This window comes from Carassius carassius, chromosome 8 (genome assembly GCF_963082965.1).
Source record: "Carassius carassius chromosome 8, fCarCar2.1, whole genome shotgun sequence".
Taxonomy (NCBI): Eukaryota; Metazoa; Chordata; class Actinopteri; order Cypriniformes; family Cyprinidae; genus Carassius; species Carassius carassius.
The window spans coordinates 8,073,653-8,095,291 of NC_081762.1; the positions used below are offsets into that span (position 1 = coordinate 8,073,653).

A 21,639-nucleotide genomic window follows, 5' to 3' on the forward strand; every position below is an offset into this window, starting at 1 on the left:
TTATGTTTTATATATTCTTTATAAAATGGTTATGTTTAGGTTTGCGGTAAGGGATCTAACATATCTACACAAACATCTTTATGATATTAAAGATTTGTAAATGTATTATGCAAATATTTAAGAATGTTTCCTTTTTAGATGTCATCAATATATACCAGCCATTGTTTCTTTTTAATGCATAAACAATGAATGGCAAAATTAAATCCACAATTACAAAGAAATTCTGTATAATAAATTATGATGTTTCTTATATATAATAACTGCATATTCACAGATACCCAAAGAAAAGGAAACATTTTCCATTAGCTCCTCTCTTTGTTCTTCCTTGGTTCTAATGAATAGAGCAGCTTTATATTTGATCATGCTGTGAGCAGCTTAGCTCAATAATTATGACTGTAATGTTGAAATATAATTATTTTATTGGGGAGCTTTCAGCCCCAGGTAAATAGGACTTAAACCTCAAACACCACATTTTTTATACTTAATATTCAGTATTTAAAATAAATCAAATCAATGTTTGATTGAGTCATTTTTCCAACTTTCTATAAAACTGAAAAACATATTTTGTTTTAAATTACAGCTAAATATTATGTCTTGTTTCTTTTTCTTTTTTTCTTTTTTTACTAGACTGACCATGTATGCAGTTGTGACCTTGCAAAATTCAGAAGAGGTGATGGTGGTACCATCAAACTGGTTGAGCATAGACAAGAAACAATGTTACTGGCCTCCATTCAAATCAGCAGAGAAGTGTAAGGAAGCTGTTCAGAACAGAGATGAGCCTGCAATAGGATGGGAGAAATTAAATATTAGCTTTCACAGAGAACATGGTAAGAGCTACAATTTTAAAATTACATCAAAATTAAATGTAGGAATATTTATTGTTTATTCACTTCTCAAATATTGATCTTATTGCAGCCACTTTTGATCAGGCTAAGGAGCATCAAAAACAAGTTAAAGAACAGTATAGGTGCATACATTTATTTTCAATAAACATTTAACAAATTTGTTAGTACTTTTTTTGCTTACATTATTATTATTTTGTAAAATAAAGGCCATTTCAAATTGCCACTGAATTCCCTGGAACAGCAAAAAGACAGAAACTTGACTACACTCAAGGACTGTCAAATAATCAGTTTCACCTGCCTTCTATACCAGTTACTTCCAGAATGCCAGCTGATGGTGAGTCAACATCACTGATCTATTTGATCATATAATCAAATAAATGAAAAGTTGTTGTTTGCTCTTTTTTTGTACTTACAATTTATTTTACACAACAGACAAGGATGAGCTCCTCCAAATACTGAGAGACATTAAGAGCACGGTTCAAGAAAACTCTGCTATGTTAAAGAAATTACTCAAAGAAAATACGGTTTCTGAGGTCCCCAGCAGTACCAGCCGGCCCTCCAAAGATGCTAAAACAAACCAAAAACTGCCTCTTAGAACATTTGATGATGTGTCCTGGACTGAAAGAGAACTCAACAATTTAAAAACACGCCTGAAATATTTGAGTCAATGCATCATTTAAAGAAATGTACGAGAAATATACGGTCAGCCAATCTTTATGACAAAATAAACAACACTTTTTGCAATAATGACAAGCTGACTATACATTATCCTTCTTTATACATGGCTAATTATAATTTTTTTTTTTAAATGGATATGAGATTTTGTGTTTGGAATCCACACAAAAATTAAATGTCCTGGCAACAAAACAACAATGTTAAAATGCATTTATTAATCTGCATCATTATGAATCTGTTTTGATGGACTTGCTACAGTAGCTCACATATTAGAGAACTTTCCAAGTTCTCTCTCACTCAGCTCTGGTTCTTTACTGTCAGTGCAAGATGGACTAAATGAAAGATAATAAATTAGCATCATTGTGTTGGCATGAATAATAGTCAAATATGAAGTGTAGAAATATGTTTGACTGCCCATTATACAAAATTTTTGACCACCCAATGCAGCAACCTGGAGAGACTTATAATAATAATAATATAAAAAAATATATTTGCAGGTGAAGTATCTGTCAGGACTTGGAGGTTTTGGGCAAAAGGATGTAATTAAGTACATAATGCAACATGTCATAACAGATGATCTGGCTAAGGAGTTCAACTGGCAGGGGAGAGGAGATAAAAGGCCCTTCTCTAAGCTTATTTTAGTAGATGTGATCAGAGGTAAACACACTGCTGCATGAACACTTTCCACATACTGTACCAGGAGTGTTTGGGTATATTATTATTCACATTCACTAACTTCAATAGTGTAAGCATAAGAAATAATTCAAGGCCTGAGATGTTTACCATATTTGCATCTGTACGAGGGTCTATGCAGTTCTTGAGAATGAGAAATAATTTTTCAAGTTTCCTCTTTCAGATGCTGCTCTGAAGCACAAAATTAACCGGGTAGACTGCGAAACTGAAATAAAAAAATATTTACAAAAAATGAGTTATAAGGCTGATCGACTTGGTCAGAAGAGACCAAGAGACTATGAAGGTGAGTGACAAATGTTATTTGACTGTGTTTTTTATTTTATTCATTTACTTTTGTTATTTGATTCACTTAAACCTTCAACCTAAAACGGCAGATTAAATACAAAATGCTTTGTGCAGACACCTAAAAATATTATAATGCAGCTTGAGCATGATTTCCTAAAAGAAAAAGTTAGAAACAGAAATAATATTTCAATTTGTTATTAGTGTAATAATGATCTTTTCCATAGCAGGTTTTTATTTAGTCAACTTTACGTATATGTTTGTTCTTTCCCCCTGTAGGTTCTCAAAATGAATCTCACACAGCCCTTGACAGCACCATCCAGTCAGCCATTGACAGCAATCCTTTTTTTATGTGACAGAGTTTTGAATCATTTACTCATAGACCTACTCATATATATATATATATATATATATATATATATATATATATATATATATATATATATATATATGTACTACTAATCTATCATATAATTCCATTTACCACTGGGTATTGTGTCCATATAAAGGTATTTTTTTTATTTTTATTTTTAGGATGCCAAGAAATCATGAAATATTGGAGAATGTGTTTGATGTAATATCTCTGCATGATTGGCCATGTTTTCAGGTCTATACAGCAGTCACCTTAGCATGTTTGTCTGATTTCCTGAATATTCAAACAATTTTTTAAATGTGTAAACCGCTTTGATTCTACATAAGCTGTCTTTTTCAATTTTAAGAAATAATGACTTCTTTAAAATAAACCAGAATTTAATATAATTTCTCCTCTTTTTTAATCATTTTGCTGCGTGAATTCAAACAGCATTTTTTTGTCAAAATGTGTATTTTTACTGAAATTTTAATTTGATCCTCATTTCCTTTCATTTCACATAATCTGTGGCATATACGCATAAAATTTTCCATTCTTAGGCAATTTCATTCTGTTGGCAAGGCTTCAAAATTTTTTTATTCATTTCTTTATTTTGCATTTGTACTATTTTGGCATCGCTTTTTCGTTTGGCCAATGAAGCAAATATGAACTTTTCCCCCTGTGTTTGCATTATATATATATATATATATATATATATATATATATATTTTATAACTGTTTTTGACACAGACTAGGTTGACAAGTTTCTGTTTCAGTGTTTAACAAATAGAAGTAGTGTTTAACTGACACCTGCTAGTCATTCTATTAGCACAACATTCCAAAACATACACTGGTTCTCAAAATGTACACTTTCTCACTTTTGTACAATGTTTACCTCTGAAGGAGGCATATTAAATGTCTTGAAAATAAACGGTAAAATCTGTAGTCTTCTTCCTGCTGCATATGTAGAAATGACTACTGCTGCTGATGCTGTTCATAATGTCCCTAAAAATAGAGCTGAGTGGTTTGGTGAATTAAACATCCTCAAATAAATCTGAACTTGTGCCAAATAACTCACAATCAGGATTTATTTAAATATATTTAGCTTCTCTACACATTAAAATAACAAGGGAAATCTGGAGGTGCACATATACACAACAAAATGGTCAACTATAGGGACTCGTGCATAAAAAACTAGCTCAAATAAAGCTAATATTTCTGTAAATTTGAACCATCCATTACTCACTAATATATTGGCTCAATAATATACTGAAAAACTATAAATACTTGTAATATTTGTCCTGAAGATATAATTACTGCAGTCAGAGGTCATATCCTTTGTAAGTTATCACAGAAATGTAACATGAGTTAACTGAATGATAACAGAGCTGAAGTCTTTCCATGCAATAATGAAAATCTCTGATTGTCTAGTATGCAAACATTCATCCAGCTCAAGTTTTCATTTGGCCTACAGGGCAAACAGATCTACAAATAACAACTTGTTTTCACTTAACATGTGTTCAATTAAATTTGATCTTAGCATGTCTTCTTTTGCATTACCATAAACTTTTTTACCTATTATTCTGGCAAACTAAAACTAAAAAATAATGCCACAGTAATTTAACTTTATTTAAAAAAAAAAGCTTTATTATTATCAGTATTATGGAATAAAACAAAACCACCTAATACATACAGTATATAATCAATACTAACTCTATTTAGGCGACAACTTCTCTTTTCCTTTCTTAACTTTCACTTTCTGAGAAATCCACACCCAAAGATGAATCAGATCTCACGTCAGACGTCTCTGCTCAACGTCACAGTGGAATCGACGGCAGAGTCCTGTCCTACAGGCTCCATCCTGAGAGATAAAAGGTAACCTTAAAATACATTCGGTCCTTACTTACCTTTTTCAAAACAATCTATAGACATACATATTACGCTACTAGCCTACTAATTGATCAAAACAAGCATTCAACATTAACATTTTAGCTTCAGCTTTATCCTCGATTTTTTATTCAAGAAAAACATTGGGGCATACAACTGGGGCAAGTTCAAGCTCAAACCGGTGCACCGTTTTGCAACGGTTTCCGGATTGAACGACATGTTTCCTGGAAACGGTGTGCAGTGCAACGGTGTTTGAGATGCGTTTTCTCCATAGATTAGACAGTTTTCTTCTTTTCTGTTGTTTGGTGGGTGTGTCGAACACAAACATGTTAGTCCAATCAGCAGCAACAAGTATATAAACCACAAGTATTAAAGAGACAGCTCGCACAAAACAAAATAAATTCACAAGAACAAGTATATTGTTTGCACATGTTTATTTACATTAAAGACTAAATAACTAAAATAATAAGAGCACAAGTATAGTTCTGGAACTTATTTAAGTCTGTCTAAATATAATTTAGTAATGTCTTCTGGTACTTTCCTTAGGAAGGTGTGCTAAATGCTGATTAATGTAACATAAAAATACTACATAATAATGTTTCAGTTGTATAATGGACACTGTCATAAATTTTTCTATACTCTATATATTCTATATATAATGGTAAATATTAAATATCATAGCACAACAACAGCAATCAGCAATAATGATAAGCCTAATAACGTTACTCACAATAAAAATAATAAAGTCATACAGATCATAACACAGTCTCGGAGGTAAGATGTGAATTATCCTTCATCTGAAATGTTTGTCTTTTCATCCTGAAATGCGAGGCAAATGTTGGATCACAATAATTAGGAACCACAGTTTCCACAAATTTCTTCACTCGATTGGGATGTTCTCCTTTATTCTGGACGCAAGGGCATTTATACCGATTTCAGTTTATCATTTTTGACGATAGTTTTTTTTCATATTATAATATACGTTTGAAAAGGTCGATTATGTGTGATTTGTGGAACAATGGAAAAAGTGGAACTCTTATTAATTAATCAATTATTTATGTAGAAGTTATGTAAATTGTTTATGTAAAAATGTATATAGATGTAGAATGATTTTGAAGTTGAAGGAGAAATGAGAAGGGAATTTTTCGACATACCCTAACTGTTTTGAACGGGAGCGCACACATTACGCATGTGCAACGCAGAGCTATACAAGACGAGCGTTTTAGGACCCTTTTCCCTCGGCTTGGATTGTTTAGAGCCCTTTGAAGTTGCATTTAAACCATTGAAGTACACTTAAATCCTGAAATGTTTTCTTAAAAAAAAAGACAATTTCTTTATGACTGAAGGAAAAAAGACTTGAACATCTTGGATGACAAGGGGGTGAGTAAATTATCTGTACATTTTTGTTCTGGAAGTGAACTAATCCTTTAATGGAATTGCAAATTCCCCATCTCACATAAGATGGCACTTATTGACCATTAGAAATAAAGCTTTTCTCTGGTTACTGTAATGTCATTAAAACGTAAAACATAAAAACAACTCTTTTGGATGAATCATATGAATGGCCAGTGTCAAAACGATGACAGATTTTCACAGAAAGGTGATGAGTTAGCAGGTATAAACACCATCAAGTAATTGTCAAAATTTATAAACAGATCATAAGCAAATGCTTGGAAAATTTTCATTGACTGCAGAGTACTTTAAATTCATGAGTCTGACATAAAACAGTGCTGTTGTTTTACTTTAAAACATGCAGTGCTCAAGTATTTAATCCAATCATCATTTTTAAAGTTAATGATAATCAAATTATATATCACTAAGTTATTTTTGCAAAAGAATGTTTTGAAAGCACCAAAAAGAACACGCCCATACCCCAACAGGGGCCCGTTTCAGAAAGGAGGTTAAGTGAAAACTCTGAGTATGAGTTTAGGTTAAAAAAGACTGGTCTAGACCAGTGGTTCCCAACCCTGCACGTTTAGTATGTCTACTTAAATCAAACCACCTGATTCAGGTCATCAGCTTATCAGTAGTGACTTCAAGACCTGAAATTGGTGCGTCAGAGAAAGGAGTCATGCAAAATGTGCAGTGTTGGGGTGCCTCCAGGATCAGTGTTGGGAACCACTGGTCTAGACAATGGAAAAATGTTCCTTTTCTTTTCTCTTTTTTTTTCCCCTCACGGTAGGTCATGTATGCGGTTGTTACCTTGCAAGACTCAGATGAGTTGATGGTGGTACCATCAAATTGGTTGAACTCAGACAAGAGACACTGTTACTGGCCTCCATTCAAATCCATAGAGAAGTGTATGGAAGCTGTTCAGAACAAACTTTACCCTGAAACAGAAGGCAAACCATGGGAGAAACTACGCATTATCTTTCTCGGAGAATATGGTAATTGTCACTACTTTAAAATAACTGTTTCATTTGGGATTTTGTACTGTCTTATAAGTTGTTAAATAATATAATACAATATTTATCTTAATGCAGGCACTTTTGAGAAGGCAAAGGAGGGGCTCAAAGAATATGAAGAATGGTAAATAACAGACTTGCATTTTGTTTAAAAAATAAAATAAAATTCTTCAAAAGATTTAAAGAGCAAAATAATTGATTTGTACTGTTTTGTTTAAAGTATTGTTTATTTTCTAATATAGGTCATATCCATTAGAGACTGTATTACCTGGAATAAAAAGAGAGGGACTTGATAGCACTCAAGGAATGTCAAATAATCAGCTACAGCCACTTCCTCCAGAAACACCTGCATCTCCATCCAGAATGTCAGCTGATGGTGAGTCAGCTTCTTTTGACATAATCAATATGTAAAGTTTATTTTCTCTTTTTTTGTATTTATAGCTAAACTCATTTTGCACAACAGACAAGGTTGAAATACTTCAAATGATGAGAGACGTCAAGAGCAAGGTTCAGCAAAACTCTTCCATGTTAAAAAAAATACTCAAAGACAATACAGTTTCTGAAGCCCCCAGTATTATATGCGTGCCTTCAAAAACCCTAAAACTGCCTCTTAGAACCTTTGAAGATGTGGACAGGACTGAAATGGAGCTCAAGAATGCAACAACACGCAAAAAATATGTGAGACAACACAGCATTTATACAATATTTAAAGGGATACTGTACATTTATTTGCTTATCACAAAATATATTTAAAATAATAATTAAAATCTAACAGTACTGGAATTTTCCTCTTGTTCCATGATTATAGATTTTGACCAAATATAGAAATGAAGAAATTCTGATTGTAATCAAAATTATTTTATTATCTTTCTTAGAAAAGCTTAAAGGTTCTATAAAGAAAAAAAAAAGTCCAGGCAGACCATTATTACTGTACAGTTTAATGTCGTTATACAAAATATTTGACCAATTTAAAGTGAGGATTGACTAATTGGAATAATTTTTATTTTTATAATCTTCACAGGTAAAATATTTGTCAAGGCTTGGAGGTTTTATTCCCAAGGACGTGGTTAAGAATATTATGCAGCAAGTCTTAACAGATGATCTGGCTGTGCAGTTCAACTGGGTGGGGAGAGGAGATAAAAAGGCCTTCTCTCAACTTATTTTAACAGATGTGATCCGAGGTAAACACACCGCTGCATGAACACTCCCCACAAACCAAGAATGTTTATATTTTGTCTGCAGTTGTCTTTACTTTCAAGTCAAAACCAAGGTGTAGAAATACAATATATATTTAAAGAACAAATTTGACCTTAAGAACATACTCTTTACAGCTGTGATTTATGAGGAACTATACTGTACAACAAACACTTGAGAATTTCTAACTCAATTGGCATGAAGTTTCTTATTTCAGATGCTGCATTAACCCGAAATGTAAACAGGGGTCACTGTGAAACTGAAATAAAAAATTATCTGAGATGCGCAGCTGGTCGGAAGAAACTTAGAGAAAAAAAGGAGGTGAGTGATGCAGATGTTAGTTGTTATGTGAATGCACTCATGGGACTATATTTAGGATACGGATGAGCTCCTGACATACATGCAAGGATTTCCTTGATTGTGATTTTAAGTTCACTTCAAAATTCATTCATTAATTTGTTTTCCTTTTTGTAATTGTGTTAAACACCAATAACAGTGATCTTCATTTATTAAATGCCCAACTCTGTAGAAAAAACCTTGTTTAAAGGGTTAGTTCAAACAAAAATTAAAATAAGCCCATGATTTACTCACCCTCAAGGCATCCTAGGTGTATATGCATTTCTTCTTTCAGTTGAATCCAATCAGAGTTGTATTAAACATTTTCCTGATTTCAAATTTTATAATGGCAGTGGATGGATGTTTCTGTTCAACAGTCCAAAAGAAGTCCAATAAAGCACTTCCATTCAAAATAAAACGTGATTATTATGTTTTAAATATGGATATTTTTCTTACAAAAACACATCCATTTGCTACAGGACGCCTTTATTTACCCCCCTCAGAATCATGTGGAGCTTTTTATTATGGATTGATGTGCTTTATTGGACTTCTTGTGGACTGTTGAACAGAAACACCCGTCCACTGCCATTATAAAGCTTTGAGGAGCCAGGACAATTTTTAATATAACTCCAGTTGGATTCAACTTAATATATTTCTAGGATTCCTTGAGGGTGAGTAAATTGTTGGCTAATCTTCATTTTTGAGTGAACTAACCCTTTAATCATCATTGTATAGTATATTTAGCATAATTATGTCCTCTCCCTGCAGGTTTTGGGCATGAAATTCCAAATGGAATTTCTACATCAATGACGGACAACCAGCAAGAGAGGGAAATACCTTGGAACATTTTTGAATAATGAGTTTTTGATAGGGATGCACTGATACTACTTTTTCATGAACAAGGTCAATACCAATATATAGTACCGATCCCTGTATTTTCATTTGTTGGCTTTGTTCATTTAGCAAATGATATATCCTTCAGTTATTTTCATAATTATGCTCATTAAAATATATTCTACAAGCTTTTGTTACTTTCGTTGCTCTATTGTACTTCATATTTAATTTAAGAGCACATTAGAGCTGTTCCATTACAGCGGCTCAGTAGTTACTTGGCGTTATTCTGTAATAATGTAAGGAATCACTCCTTAGCCTATAGCCTACATAAATATTTTACCAGTGATAAACATTTTCACATTTTTTTTTAATCACCTAAACATGCTGTGACTTATATTCCAGTGAGACTTATATCATAATTATCAATCATGGTCATGTTGACCCACTTACATTTTACATTACAATTTGACATTACAAACTTAATAAATTGTCATGTTTTAAGGCATGGTTTCAGGGCCCCCTCAACATCATACTAAAAAAAAACTTAAATTGTTGTAATTTTTTTTTTAAATCGCCTATATCTGTCTTTTCCAATGTTTCATCAAATTGCATGTGATTTCACTCAAAACAAACCAGAAATGCATATGATTTCTCCTCTTTACCAGTGCTTGTGCATTTTTAGATAACTAATCTTACACTAGTGAATATACTTGATGTTCAAAATAAAAGACACATCCATTATGTTTCTGCTGGCTCTTGTTCATCCCAGCGGTTTGGATGCCACATGCTGACACCTTCTGGTAATTCTGTTAGCACATAATGCTATAAACTTTGTTTATCTGAAACTCAATGATGAACAAGTAACAATAATATTCACAATAACATATCAGAATTTACAGAATAATTAAGTAAACATAATTCCTTAAAGGTATAATCCACCCCAAAATGAAAATTGTCATTAATCACTTATCCCCATGTCGTTCCAAACCTGTAAAAGCTTCATTCGTCTTTGGAAAACAATTGAAGAGATTTGGATGAAAACCAGGAGATTTGATACTGTCCCATTGACTGTCAAGTAAATAACTGTCAAGGTCCAGAAAAGTATGAAAGACATCGTCAGAATACTCCATCTGCAATCAGTGGTTCAACCGTAAAATTATGAAGTGACGAGAATACTTTTTGTACTCGAAGAAAACAAAAATAACGACTTTATTCAACAATTTGTCTTTCTGTGTCTCGCTGCATCACCGTAGCACCATTTTGGAAAATAGTTGCTGAATGCAGGCAGTTTACGCTCTTCTGTGTCATCTGAAATCAAATCAAAGCATTAATACATGTAGAAAATGTATCCTAGTTCAACTATTACACAGTTATGGTTGAACTACTGATAAGTGATTAATTAAAACATTTTCATTTTGGGATGGTGTTCAAAAGGCTCCTCTGTTAGTTGACCAATCGCACTCTTCAACGTCATCACTGGTCTCGTGGTAAGGAGAAAAAGCAGGTGCAACGAGCAGAGACAATGAACGCGATCGTTTTGAGATGACTCCACTTTATCGCACGTTTGTTGGCAGTATCTGAATATTACTGATGTAATATTGTGTGCGTGAATAGAAAGTAAGTGTATTTTGTTAGTTTTTTTCCTCAGAATTATGCTGATCGTTCTTGCCGCGATTCGGATGTATCTAGCGCCATCGCGTCATAGGAAATTGTGTTATCTGCATTATTTAAATACTGCTGCCATCCTGTTATTCTTTGCTCTATTATCATAATAGCTACTGCAAGTAATACCTGCTATTTACAGTAGAATATGACAATGTGTTAGATTATTAGTGATTTATGATTACATGCTATCATTGGTTCGAATGTGTTCAGTCACTATAAATGTGCCAATGGCGCCATCTTGTGGCCTTACATAGTATGACTGTCTATTGTTTTCCTAGTACTGGCATTAACCGCTCACATATATGGTTATTCATATTTGTAAAGAGTATTGCCTATCACTTCTAAATGTTAAAGTAAATTAATGTAATCACTCATTTAAGTTTATATCTGTATTTTGTTCCAGAAACCACACCTGTTACTTTTGAAATTATCATCAGTAAATCATTCAAAGAGATTTGGAGTCTGCAGAGTGAATTCATTACCATTGATGTCATTACACAGTTCTGACCGACTGTCTGCAGGGGTTCGAAACAACCCGAATTAGCGCAAACTTAAATCTCAATTACAAATGGTCCTTCGAGCCGGATCTCGAATTACTGCAGAAGAATGGCATTCCGTCCAGAGCCTCCTGTTGTCCGCCCCAGACGACATTTAAAGCCACCAGCATACTTGGCAGACTTTCAATTACAAAGACCTGGACCTGAAAGAAGATCCCTGCAACCTGCATATTCTGATGAAGATGATGCTGAACTTGCGTCACTGTCTGCCGAACGTGAGTCTCGTGTCTCTACCCCTATAAGTCAACATTCACAATTCAGTGACTTGGTGATACAAGATGAATGGCAAGATACACTGGGAGACTCACACAGAAATAATGAAGAGCTACAAAACAGACCGCCTAGATGGAAGGAGATGCAAAGAGAAAATGATGAGCTTCGTAGCTGCGTTCAACACCTGCCAGAGATTTTATCTGCGTTACAGGGACTGAAAGCAGAGAACGCCATCATGAAACGTGAGATTCAGCAGCTAGCCACAAACGTGGCCACCTCATGCAAACCAGTGCCCCCATCGCCAGCTCCCCGTTTCCACGTGCCAGAAAAGAGCCACGGCCAGCCAGTCCACACCATGCACGTCAGAGACTACAATGAATATCCTTCTGCACAGATCAGACAGATAACTGAGCAGGTGATGGACTGCACTATTTCACCTGTACAAGTTAATCAGCCTCAAGCAACATCAATCTATCGAACACCTACTCAGAGTCGCGATACGCATTCATATGCTCATCCAAACCAGTATGCTGAACCCATCCACTATGATGAAAGGGCTTCTAGAGACAACCATCATCCCTACATGGGTGTCAGTGAGTCATATCCTACGCAGCGATCTGAACATATACAACAAACTGCAGCGCCATGTTTCAAAGAGAAGATCTACAGGGGACCCAAGCCTTCTATACCCACATTGACGACATCGGATCCCAGAGAGTTTTCAAGGTTGTGCATGGCATTAGAGAACCTCCTCCCTGTTGACGCCACCGAACGGTTCAAATATCAGATCCTCACAGATCATTTGCAGTTAGAGGAAGCGCTGCTAGTGGCGGATTCTTATGGCAATTCAGCACACCCATATACAGATACTTTGCAAGCCCTTATCAAGATGTATGGGCAGCCGCACAAGCTGGTTTTACAGAACATCGCTCAAGTCATGGACGGCCCTAACATCAGAACTGGAGACGTTAAGGCTTTTAAGCTGTTTGCACTCCGTGTGCGTTCACTGGTGAGCATGTTAGAGCAACTGGGGCCTGAGGGGACGGTTGAATTAGACTGTGGGTCGCATGTGTCAAGGCTTCAATGCAAACTCCCTCACGAACTGAGAACAAGTTTCAAGAGATACATACACCCATTACGAGTAACCATACCTACTCTCATTGATTTCTCTAACTGGTTGGAGTATGAGCTCCAAGTTCAAGATGAGGGCTCCAGGATGACAAGTCTCCCACTAGAATTCAGCAGTAAGAAAAGAGAGCGCCGCTCCTTCGAGCATGACTCAAGATCTACTAGGAAACCAACCTCTATACTGCTAAGCACAGAGAAACATATGAGTAGGAATGAAACTCGAGCACCTGCCCCAGAGGGAACCTCTAAATTTGCCAGATTTAAGGGAAGGTCACAAGCATATTGCCCCTACTGTGACAGTGTCAATCACTTCCTGAATGGGTGTTCCAATTTCAAAGAGCTATCCAAGGAGCAAAAGGAAAGCTGGATTCGTAAGAACAATCGGTGCTGGTGCTGCGGACGTAGTCATCATGCCTCGAAATGCAACTTGAAAACCCCCTGTAAGACATGCAATAGGAAGCATCTATTCATACTGCATGATGTGAACGAATGGTCTGTGGAGGATACAACGGAGAAAGACACAAAGGAAAGTTCCTGCTTGGTTAACACCACCAACGACATCCTGTATGTAGATCGCCCGATCTACAGCCGCAAGGTTCTCCTCAAGGTGAGCAAAGTTGTTATCACCAATGGTGACAAATCGATTGAAGCGTATGCTGTGTTAGACGATGGGTCTGAGAGGACCATACTGCTCCACCCAGCAGCACAGCAGTTAGATCTCAAGGGACAGCCTGAGGACCTTATATTACGAACAGTGAGGCAAGACCAACAGGTTCTTCATGGGGCGGCAGTCTCATTCACTGTGTCTCCAGTCACGAATCGACACAAGAAATTCCCTATTCAAGGTGCTTTCACTGCCGAAAGGCTTGGTCTTGCTGAGCAAACTTACCCTGTAGCAGCTCTTCAAAAGAGGTACCGACATTTAGCGGGATTGCCGTTGCAGCAACTAGACAGAGTACAGCCAGTACTGCTAATTGGCTCAGACTGCCCACATCTAGTCACCCCCATTGAGCCTGTCCTACTAGGCCCACCAGGTGGACCTGCTGCCGTCAGAACTCAGTTAGGCTGGACACTTCAAGGCCCTACACACGAAGTCAAACGTGGGCTCAACTCTCATCAGTGCCTCTTTACTGCTATCTCACCCAATTCTGAGCTGTTCTCTCAAGTAGAAAAGCTATGGCAGATGGACGTAATCCCTTATCAAAGTGAGAAATTAGTGATGCGATCAAAGCTTGATCAGGAGGCCATCAAACTCCTTCAAGAGAGAACAGTGAGAGTTGATGTGGATGGGGTCATGCGGTATGCTACACCGCTCCTTCGAGTCCAAAACATGCCAACTTTGCATATGCCCAAAGAAGCTGTACTACCGCAGCTAAGGAACATTGAGAGGAAGCTGATAAAGTACCCTGAACAAGCCCTGGCTTACAGAACCGAAGTTGAAAGGCTTAAGAATGCTGGCTATGTAGAGAAACTGCGACCATGTGAAGTAGATGGTAAACAAGAATCATGGTACATCCCCCACCACATGGTCCAGCATAACGGCAAAAATCGTGTTGTTTACAACTGCTCATTTCAGTACCAGGGTCAAAATTTGAACGAGTTGCTCCTTCCAGGTCCCACTTTGAGTTCTACCCTGTTAGCCGTGTTACTTCGCTTCAGGGAACGCTCTATAGCCATAAGTAGCGACATCCGAGGGATGTTTCATCAGGTGAGGCTGCTCCCTGAAGACAAATCATTACTTCGGTTTCTGTGGAGAGACATGGCATTAGAGCAAGCACCAGATGTTTACCAGTGGCAGGTGCTTCCTTTCGGTACTACATGTAGCCCCTGTTGTGCCACGTTTGCCCTGCAGAAGCATGTGCTAGACCACAGTCAACCAGACGACCAGGTGAGGGAAGTTATCGAGAAGTCATTTTATGTTGACAATTGCCTGTACAGTCTCACCACCAAAGATGCGGCTAAAGAACTTGTCGATCAGCTCTGTTCCCTCCTAGCTGAAGGAGGTTTTGAATTACGGCAGTGGGCCAGCAATTGCCCATCTGTGATCGCTCACTTGCCACCTGAATCAAGATCTAACAGCTGTGAGCTCTGGCTTAGTCAGGGTCAGCAAGTAACCCCTGAATCCACACTTGGCCTTCACTGGCAGTGTCAGTCTGACACCTTGCACTACAAACATCGGGTTGTGAACTGCTCTAAAGTAACTATGCGCAGCATCTATCGGGTTCTAGCTAGCCAATATGATCCTCTTGGATACATTATCCCATATACCACTAGAGCGAAAATACTGGTGCAACGCTTATGGGATAAAAAGCGTGACTGGGACGACCCGCAGCTTCCAGAGGATCTGATCAGGTTATGGAGATTGTGGGAGGAAGAGTTGAGTGATCTGGAGAAGATTTCGCTGCCGAGGTGTTATTCCAGTTCAAAAATGGACCTCCCTTCTAGCAGGCGTGATATACACGTGTTCTGTGATGCTTCAGAGAAGGCTTATGGGGCTGTAGCCTATTTGCGTACAGAGAACCAAGAAGGCCAAGTTGAAGTTGTATTCCTGGCTGCTAGGTCACGTGTTGCACCCCGAAAGCAGCAGTCCATCCCACGCCTAGAGTTATGTGCAGCTCTCAGTGGTGCTCAGCTCTCCAAGGTCCTTGTCACCGAACTCACTATTCCCATCTGTTCCTTAACACTCTGGTCGGATTCCATGACTGTGCTCACCTGGCTGTTGTCAAGCTCTTGCCGTTACAAAGTGTTTGTGGGGACACGGGTGGCGGAAATACAGGAACTCACAGCAAATGCAACATGGCAGCACATACGATCAGAAGACAATCCTGCGGATGACATAACACGAGGCAAACACCTCTGTGACCTTGTTGAAGGAAGCCAGTGGATTCAAGGGCCTTCTTTTCTTAAACTGCCACTAGCAAATTGGCCCAATCAACCCTCCTTGCCAACTGATGGGCAAAGTAACGAGTTAAGACAGTCTGCTTTCTGTGGATCAACTACAGTGCTATCCATGCCGAATCCACAGCAATATGACACGTTAACTGAGTTACTTGAGGCATGCAGTCAGCAGCTTCACGGGGCGGCAAAACTCTCATGCGCTGATACACGGAGGGAGGTAGAGTTATTAGTGCTTCGTCAGATTCAGATAGACTCTTTCGCTGTTGAGGTGGCCCAATTGCAGTTAGGGAAACCGGTATCAGGTACGAGTAGGCTTGCTTCTCTTTCTCCTGAGTTTGACCCTACCACTGGACTCATTCGTGTGGGTGGGCGCCTGAGACGTCGCAGTGAGACAGATCTGGATTTAATTCATCCTATCCTCCTTGCCCCTCAGCATCCTGTGACCAGACTCATTATCAAAGATTATGATGAAAGGCTGCACCATCCTGGACCAGAACGGGTGTTCGCAGAGATAAGGAGGACCTACTGGGTATTGCGAGGACGTGAAGCAGTTCGGCGCCACCAACGACACTGCGTAGAGTGTCGAAGATGGAAGGGTCAACCAGAAGTCCCCCGTATGGCTGACTTGCCACTTGCAAGACAACAGCTCTTCAAACCTGCTTTCTTCTCAACTGGCATGGACTGCTTTGGTCCTTACACAATCAAGATTGGACGTCGAAATGAGAAGAGATGGGCATATTATTCAAGTGCTTGACAACCAGGGCAGTGTACATTGATTACCTAACCAGTATAGATTCAGACTCCTTCCTGATGGCCTTGAGAAGATTCATCTCGCGACGAGGAAAACCACATGAATTGTTAAGTGACCAAGGCACTAACTTCAAGGGTGGGGAAAGAGAGTTGAAAGAATCCTTTGCTGCCTTGCACAGTGAACTTCAACGTAACCTGGCTGCCCAACAAATCAAGTTTGTGTTCAATCCACCAGGAGCGCCTCACTTTGGTGGATGCTGGGAGAGGGAGATCCGTTCAATTAAAACGGCTCTACGAGTTACCATAGGGGCGCAGACTGTGACGGAAGAGGTCTTGAGAACAGTCTTAACTGAAATTGAAGGGATCTTGAATTCAAAACCTCTGGGTTACACCTCTTCAGATATATCAGATATCGACCCGATAACTCCCAACTGCTTTCTCATCGGACGCAGAGATGCTTCTTTGCCACAGGTGGTTTATCAGGAGTCGGATGTGCTGAGTCGTCGCCGTTGGCGACACAGCCAACTCTTGGCTGATCATTTTTGGAGACATTTCATCAGCTATTACTTGCCTAGTCTCCAAGCTCGCCAGAAATGGAGGTTAAATAAAGAGAATCTGCAAGTAGACGAAGTGGTGATGATTGTTGACCCTCAACTGCCTCGGGCGTTGTGGCCAGTGGGAAAAATCACAGAAGTGTTCCCAGGAGTAGACTCAAGGGTGAGGTCAGTCACGGTAGAGGTTAAGAAAAAACTGTACACTCGACCAGTATCCCGTCTTATCAAACTTCCAGTCCTGCTTGATTAGGAATAACCTACTATAGGTTAAACCCTTTTGGAAGATGTGCGAATTCAAGCTTTGAATTCGGGGGCGGCTGTTCAAAAGGCTCCTCTGTTAGTTGACCAATCGCACTCTTCAACGTCATCACTGGTCTCGTGGTAAGGAGAAAAAGCAGGTGCAACGAGCAGAGACAATGAACGCGATCGTTTTGAGATGACTCCACTTTATCGCACGTTTGTTGGCAGTATCTGAATATTACTGATGTAATATTGTGTGCGTGAATAGAAAGTAAGTGTATTTTGTTAGTTTTTTTCCTCAGAATTATGCTGATCGTTCTTGCCGCGATTCGGATGTATCTAGCGCCATCGCGTCATAGGAAATTGTGTTATCTGCATTATTTAAATACTGCTGCCATCCTGTTATTCTTTGCTCTATTATCATAATAGCTACTGCAAGTAATACCTGCTATTTACAGTAGAATATGACAATGTGTTAGATTATTAGTGATTTATGATTACATGCTATCATTGGTTTGAATGTGTTCAGTCACTATAAATGTGCCAATGGCGCCATCTTGTGGCCTTACATAGTATGACTGTCTATTGTTTTCCTAGTACTGGCATTAACCGCTCACATATATGGTTATTCATATTTGTAAAGAGTATTGCCTATCACTTCTAAATGTTAAAGTAAATTAATGTAATCACTCATTTAAGTTTATATCTGTATTTTGTTCCAGAAACCACACCTGTTACTTTTGAAATTATCATCAGTAAATCATTCAAAGAGATTTGGAGTCTGCAGAGTGAATTCATTACCATTGATGTCATTACACAGTTCTGACCGACTGTCTGCAGGGGTTCGAAACAACCCGAATTAGCGCAAACTTAAATCTCAATTACAGATGGAGTATCCCTTTCATTTACCACTGGCTACTCCCTGCTGTTTCAGATGACGACATCTATGTCCTGTGTCGGTCTATGTGCAGTTCGCAACCTCACTGCTGTATTAAACAAATTTCATGGCTGTGTATAGGTCATTACACAAAGACATCTTCAACGTTTTCATAATCAAAGCATTTTCTTCCTACCAGGTGCAAGCTGTGCATACACAGAAAAATACCAGACATAGTCAGAGCACAAAATCCTATTTTATTGAGACTCATTCTTGTAAGCCTAAGTGTTAAAGTTACCCATAACTATTGTTTTACATTACATGACAAGTAGGCTACCCACCTGAGAATAAATGACGGAACATAAACTAGATACAAAAGCTGTCCCAAAGTGAAGTGCGCGCACTCCAAAGTATACGCATTTGAACAAGTATAGGTCTCTGCAGAAAAGTAATGGGAATTACCAAATTGGGGTGTTTTTACACCACGTGTCCTGATCGCCTGATGTCATAGTGATGGTAGGGTTAGGGCAGAGGTTAGGGAAGAAGGATCATTTTGATTGCATGATTGAGAAAAACCCTACGGTTTGAAAACACCCACAAATTCAAAAAATGCCCAGACCTCAATCTCCATTTGAAATGTGATTGCATCGCAGCTTTACAACATAAGCTCTGAAGACCACATTCCAAGGCTGATTGCGTCACCGTGGCATGACGAAGGCTGCTGTAATTCGAAGTGACTTCAAATGCACCCTCTGTTTCCCAGGAAAATGAAATGCACATCTGATGGACACTTCACACCCTACCATTTCCCAGAATCTCTTGTGGGCAGATGACGATGGAATTTATATTCAAAGAACATGGAGGATGATAGTTCTGGGGGAATTTACATTGAAATGTAAGTATTGTGTTTTCATTTACTTAGATTCCTAGTGAAACAAGTGTTAAAAGCCAGTTTTTTTTCTGTCTTTTTTACACAAAGACCACAGACAATACAACAACCACTATATAAGGCACTATTCTTTCCCTTTGTTGTGTTTTTATAGTGCTGTCATGCAAAATATGTCTACAAATGTTTAAACCAAATTTGAGAACTTCCTTATTTTGTATGCATATCCATTCCATATTTTCTAATGTTAAGATTGCAAACCTGTCTCAATATTTTTCGTAAGTTTTTCCATTTTCTCTTGTTTTAGTACTAATCTATAGAAACTGAGCCTGCTGGTGAAGGACTTAAAAAAAACAAAGTAAAGCAAGTTAACAGACACATTGTTTGCTGAAATTCATTGTGCTCTTGTGATTTTTTTTTTTTTATTTGATTTGATTTGATTAATTTATTTCAAGCAATATATAATGACACCTAACAAGGGCAATAAAGAAATCATTTGATTCATCTATACAATAAGTTAAATGAATCATACTTTAACAACATAATTCCATCTATTGCTCGAAATGGAGTGAGTAGAAGTCAAACTTATTTAAACCCACCCCAGGTTCATATCACAGGAAAAACAAAAAACAAAAACAAGGGTAGTTGCTTCCTTAATTATTAACATTATCCTAATACTCCATTAATTTTATATATAAATATGTATGTAAAAAAACAAAACAAAAACAAAACACAAACATATCTTAAGTACACACCATATGTTACCACGGGTAACAATTATAATAATACCAACAATGGGAATCAAAATACCTACAAAATAAAATTAAACAGACTAAAATTACATAAGATACATCAATAATATTATAATAATACCAACAATGGTAATCAGATACCTAAAAGCAAAAATAACACAGATTATGAATACATGAATACAACACCACATAATTAAACCATGCCCTCCTTGTAGTGTGACAAGACCTTCTGTTTATAGAGTGCTTTAAACTGATGAATGCTTTGACTTTGTTTAAGTTCAAGCCCCAGACTATTCCATACAGACACACAGAAACTCATCCTGGTAGTTCTAATCGTTGGTATTAAAAAGTTCCCATAACTCCTCAAACTGTACAAATGCTCTTTCTGTACAGCTGCGACCCATAGCAAAGACTGCATCTGACTCGGACAGGTCATACAGAGCTCACAGCTGCCGCTGAAAAAAATCTCTATGTTTTTTATTTATTCACAGTTTCATTTTATGCTTAACTGCATAAAAAATCTAAATATGTTCACCATGGTCAAGACAATAAACTGTATAAAATCCCATCTTTGTAAGATATTAGTCAGCATTTGAACTGCTGTGTGCGCTTTGCATTTTTCAGATTTATCAATACATTATTCAAGTACGTTCCCAGCCAATACATGCATTTAAAGTTGTAATCCAAACACAGCAAACCGTGAGTAAAACATTCCCACTGTCTTCTTCATTATGTGATAAAACATAAAAACAAAAATTAATCTGGCTCCACCAGATTAGTCCTGTCAGGATGCAGCTCTCCAGCTCTCGCACTGGTGCTCCACGACAGGAGCTGCAATCGGGAACCCCTGGGGGCAGAATTATGTGAATTAAAGGTATAGTTCACCCAAATAGCAAAATTATGCCATTAATAACTTACCCTCATGTTTTTCCAAACCTGTGAGACCTCGGTTTATCTTCGGTACACAGTTCAAGATATTTTAGATTTAGTCACGAGAGATTTCTGTTACTCCATTGAAAATGTATGTACAGTATACTGTCCATGTCCAGAAAGGTAATGAAAACATCATCAAAGTAGTCCATGTGACATCAGAGGGCCAGTTAGAATTTTTTGAAGCATCAAAAATACATTTTGGTCCAAAAATAGCAAAAACTACGACTTTATTCAGCATTGTCTTCTCTTCCGTGTCTGTTGTGTGAGAGAGTTCAAAACAAAGTAGTTTGTGATATCCGGTTCGCGAACGAATCATTCGATGTAACCAGATCTTTTTGAACCAGTTCACCAAATCGAACTGAATCGTTTTAAATGGTTAGCGTCTCCAATACGCATTAATCCACAAATGACTTAAGCTGTTAACTTGTTTAATGTGGCTGACACTCCCTCTGAGTTCAAACAAACCAATATCCCGGAGTAATGCATGCACTCAAACAGTGCACTGACTCAACTGCTTTGAAGAGAGAACTGAAGATGAACACCGAGCCGAGCCAGATAACGAACAATAGACTGACTCGTTCTAGTGTGGTGTTAAACAGCTGAGAAAGCTTTGTCATTTAATGGCCGTTAGAAAGGACATGTGTGTGTTGATGTGAAATGGACATCAAGTTTCTGAAGTCAATTTG

General features: G+C 37.7%; 4 protein-coding genes and 1 pseudogene across 6 annotated transcripts in view; 4 read left to right on the plus strand and 1 right to left on the minus strand.

Annotated features, from left to right (window-relative positions):
• Positions 1 to 20,959, minus strand: part of znf687b (zinc finger protein 687b) — a 47,556-nt gene extending 26,597 nt beyond the window's left edge. The window contains exon 1 of the mRNA XM_059555902.1: positions 20,939 to 20,959. The gene's annotated coding sequence lies outside the window, so the exon portion shown is untranslated. The remainder of the gene's footprint in view (positions 1 to 20,938) is intronic.
• ubap2l (ubiquitin associated protein 2-like) overlaps positions 1 to 21,639 on the plus strand; it is a 99,571-nt gene that overhangs the window by 56,667 nt on the left and 21,265 nt on the right. The window lies entirely within an intron of this gene.
• Positions 1 to 21,639, plus strand: part of LOC132145136 (uncharacterized) — a 28,987-nt gene that overhangs the window by 615 nt on the left and 6,733 nt on the right. The gene's annotated exons all lie outside the window — the stretch shown is intronic.
• Positions 632 to 2,883, plus strand: LOC132144656 (uncharacterized; annotated as a pseudogene).
• Positions 4,649 to 9,686, plus strand: LOC132144657 (uncharacterized). 3 transcript variants are annotated; one of them, XM_059555212.1, is made up of 8 exons: positions 4,649 to 4,719; positions 6,914 to 7,118; positions 7,215 to 7,260; positions 7,379 to 7,512; positions 7,600 to 7,814; positions 8,158 to 8,317; positions 8,548 to 8,651; positions 9,435 to 9,686. In XM_059555212.1, exons 2-8 carry the CDS (start codon positions 6,917 to 6,919, stop codon positions 9,474 to 9,476), a joined length of 903 nt encoding a protein of 300 aa, XP_059411195.1. In that variant the 5' UTR covers positions 4,649 to 4,719; positions 6,914 to 6,916; the 3' UTR covers positions 9,477 to 9,686. The 3 variants fall into 3 exon arrangements, with proteins under 3 accessions (XP_059411195.1, XP_059411194.1, XP_059411196.1); XM_059555211.1 differs by lacking the exon at positions 4,649 to 4,719 and having other exon boundaries at positions 6,596 to 7,118; XM_059555213.1 differs by lacking the exons at positions 4,649 to 4,719; positions 7,600 to 7,814; positions 8,158 to 8,317 and having other exon boundaries at positions 6,598 to 7,118.

Excerpts from the sequence above, each read along its gene's own strand:
- LOC132144657 (XM_059555212.1), top strand. The coding sequence starts at position 6,917 with ATGTATGCGGTTGTTACCTTGCAAGACTCAGATGAGTTGATGGTGGTA. Across the intron at positions 7,119-7,214 it reads TATCTTTCTCGGAGAATATG|GCACTTTTGAGAAGGCAAAG; the intron begins GTAATTGTCACT and ends ATCTTAATGCAG. Across the intron at positions 8,652-9,434 it reads AACTTAGAGAAAAAAAGGAG|GTTTTGGGCATGAAATTCCA; the intron begins GTGAGTGATGCA and ends CTCTCCCTGCAG.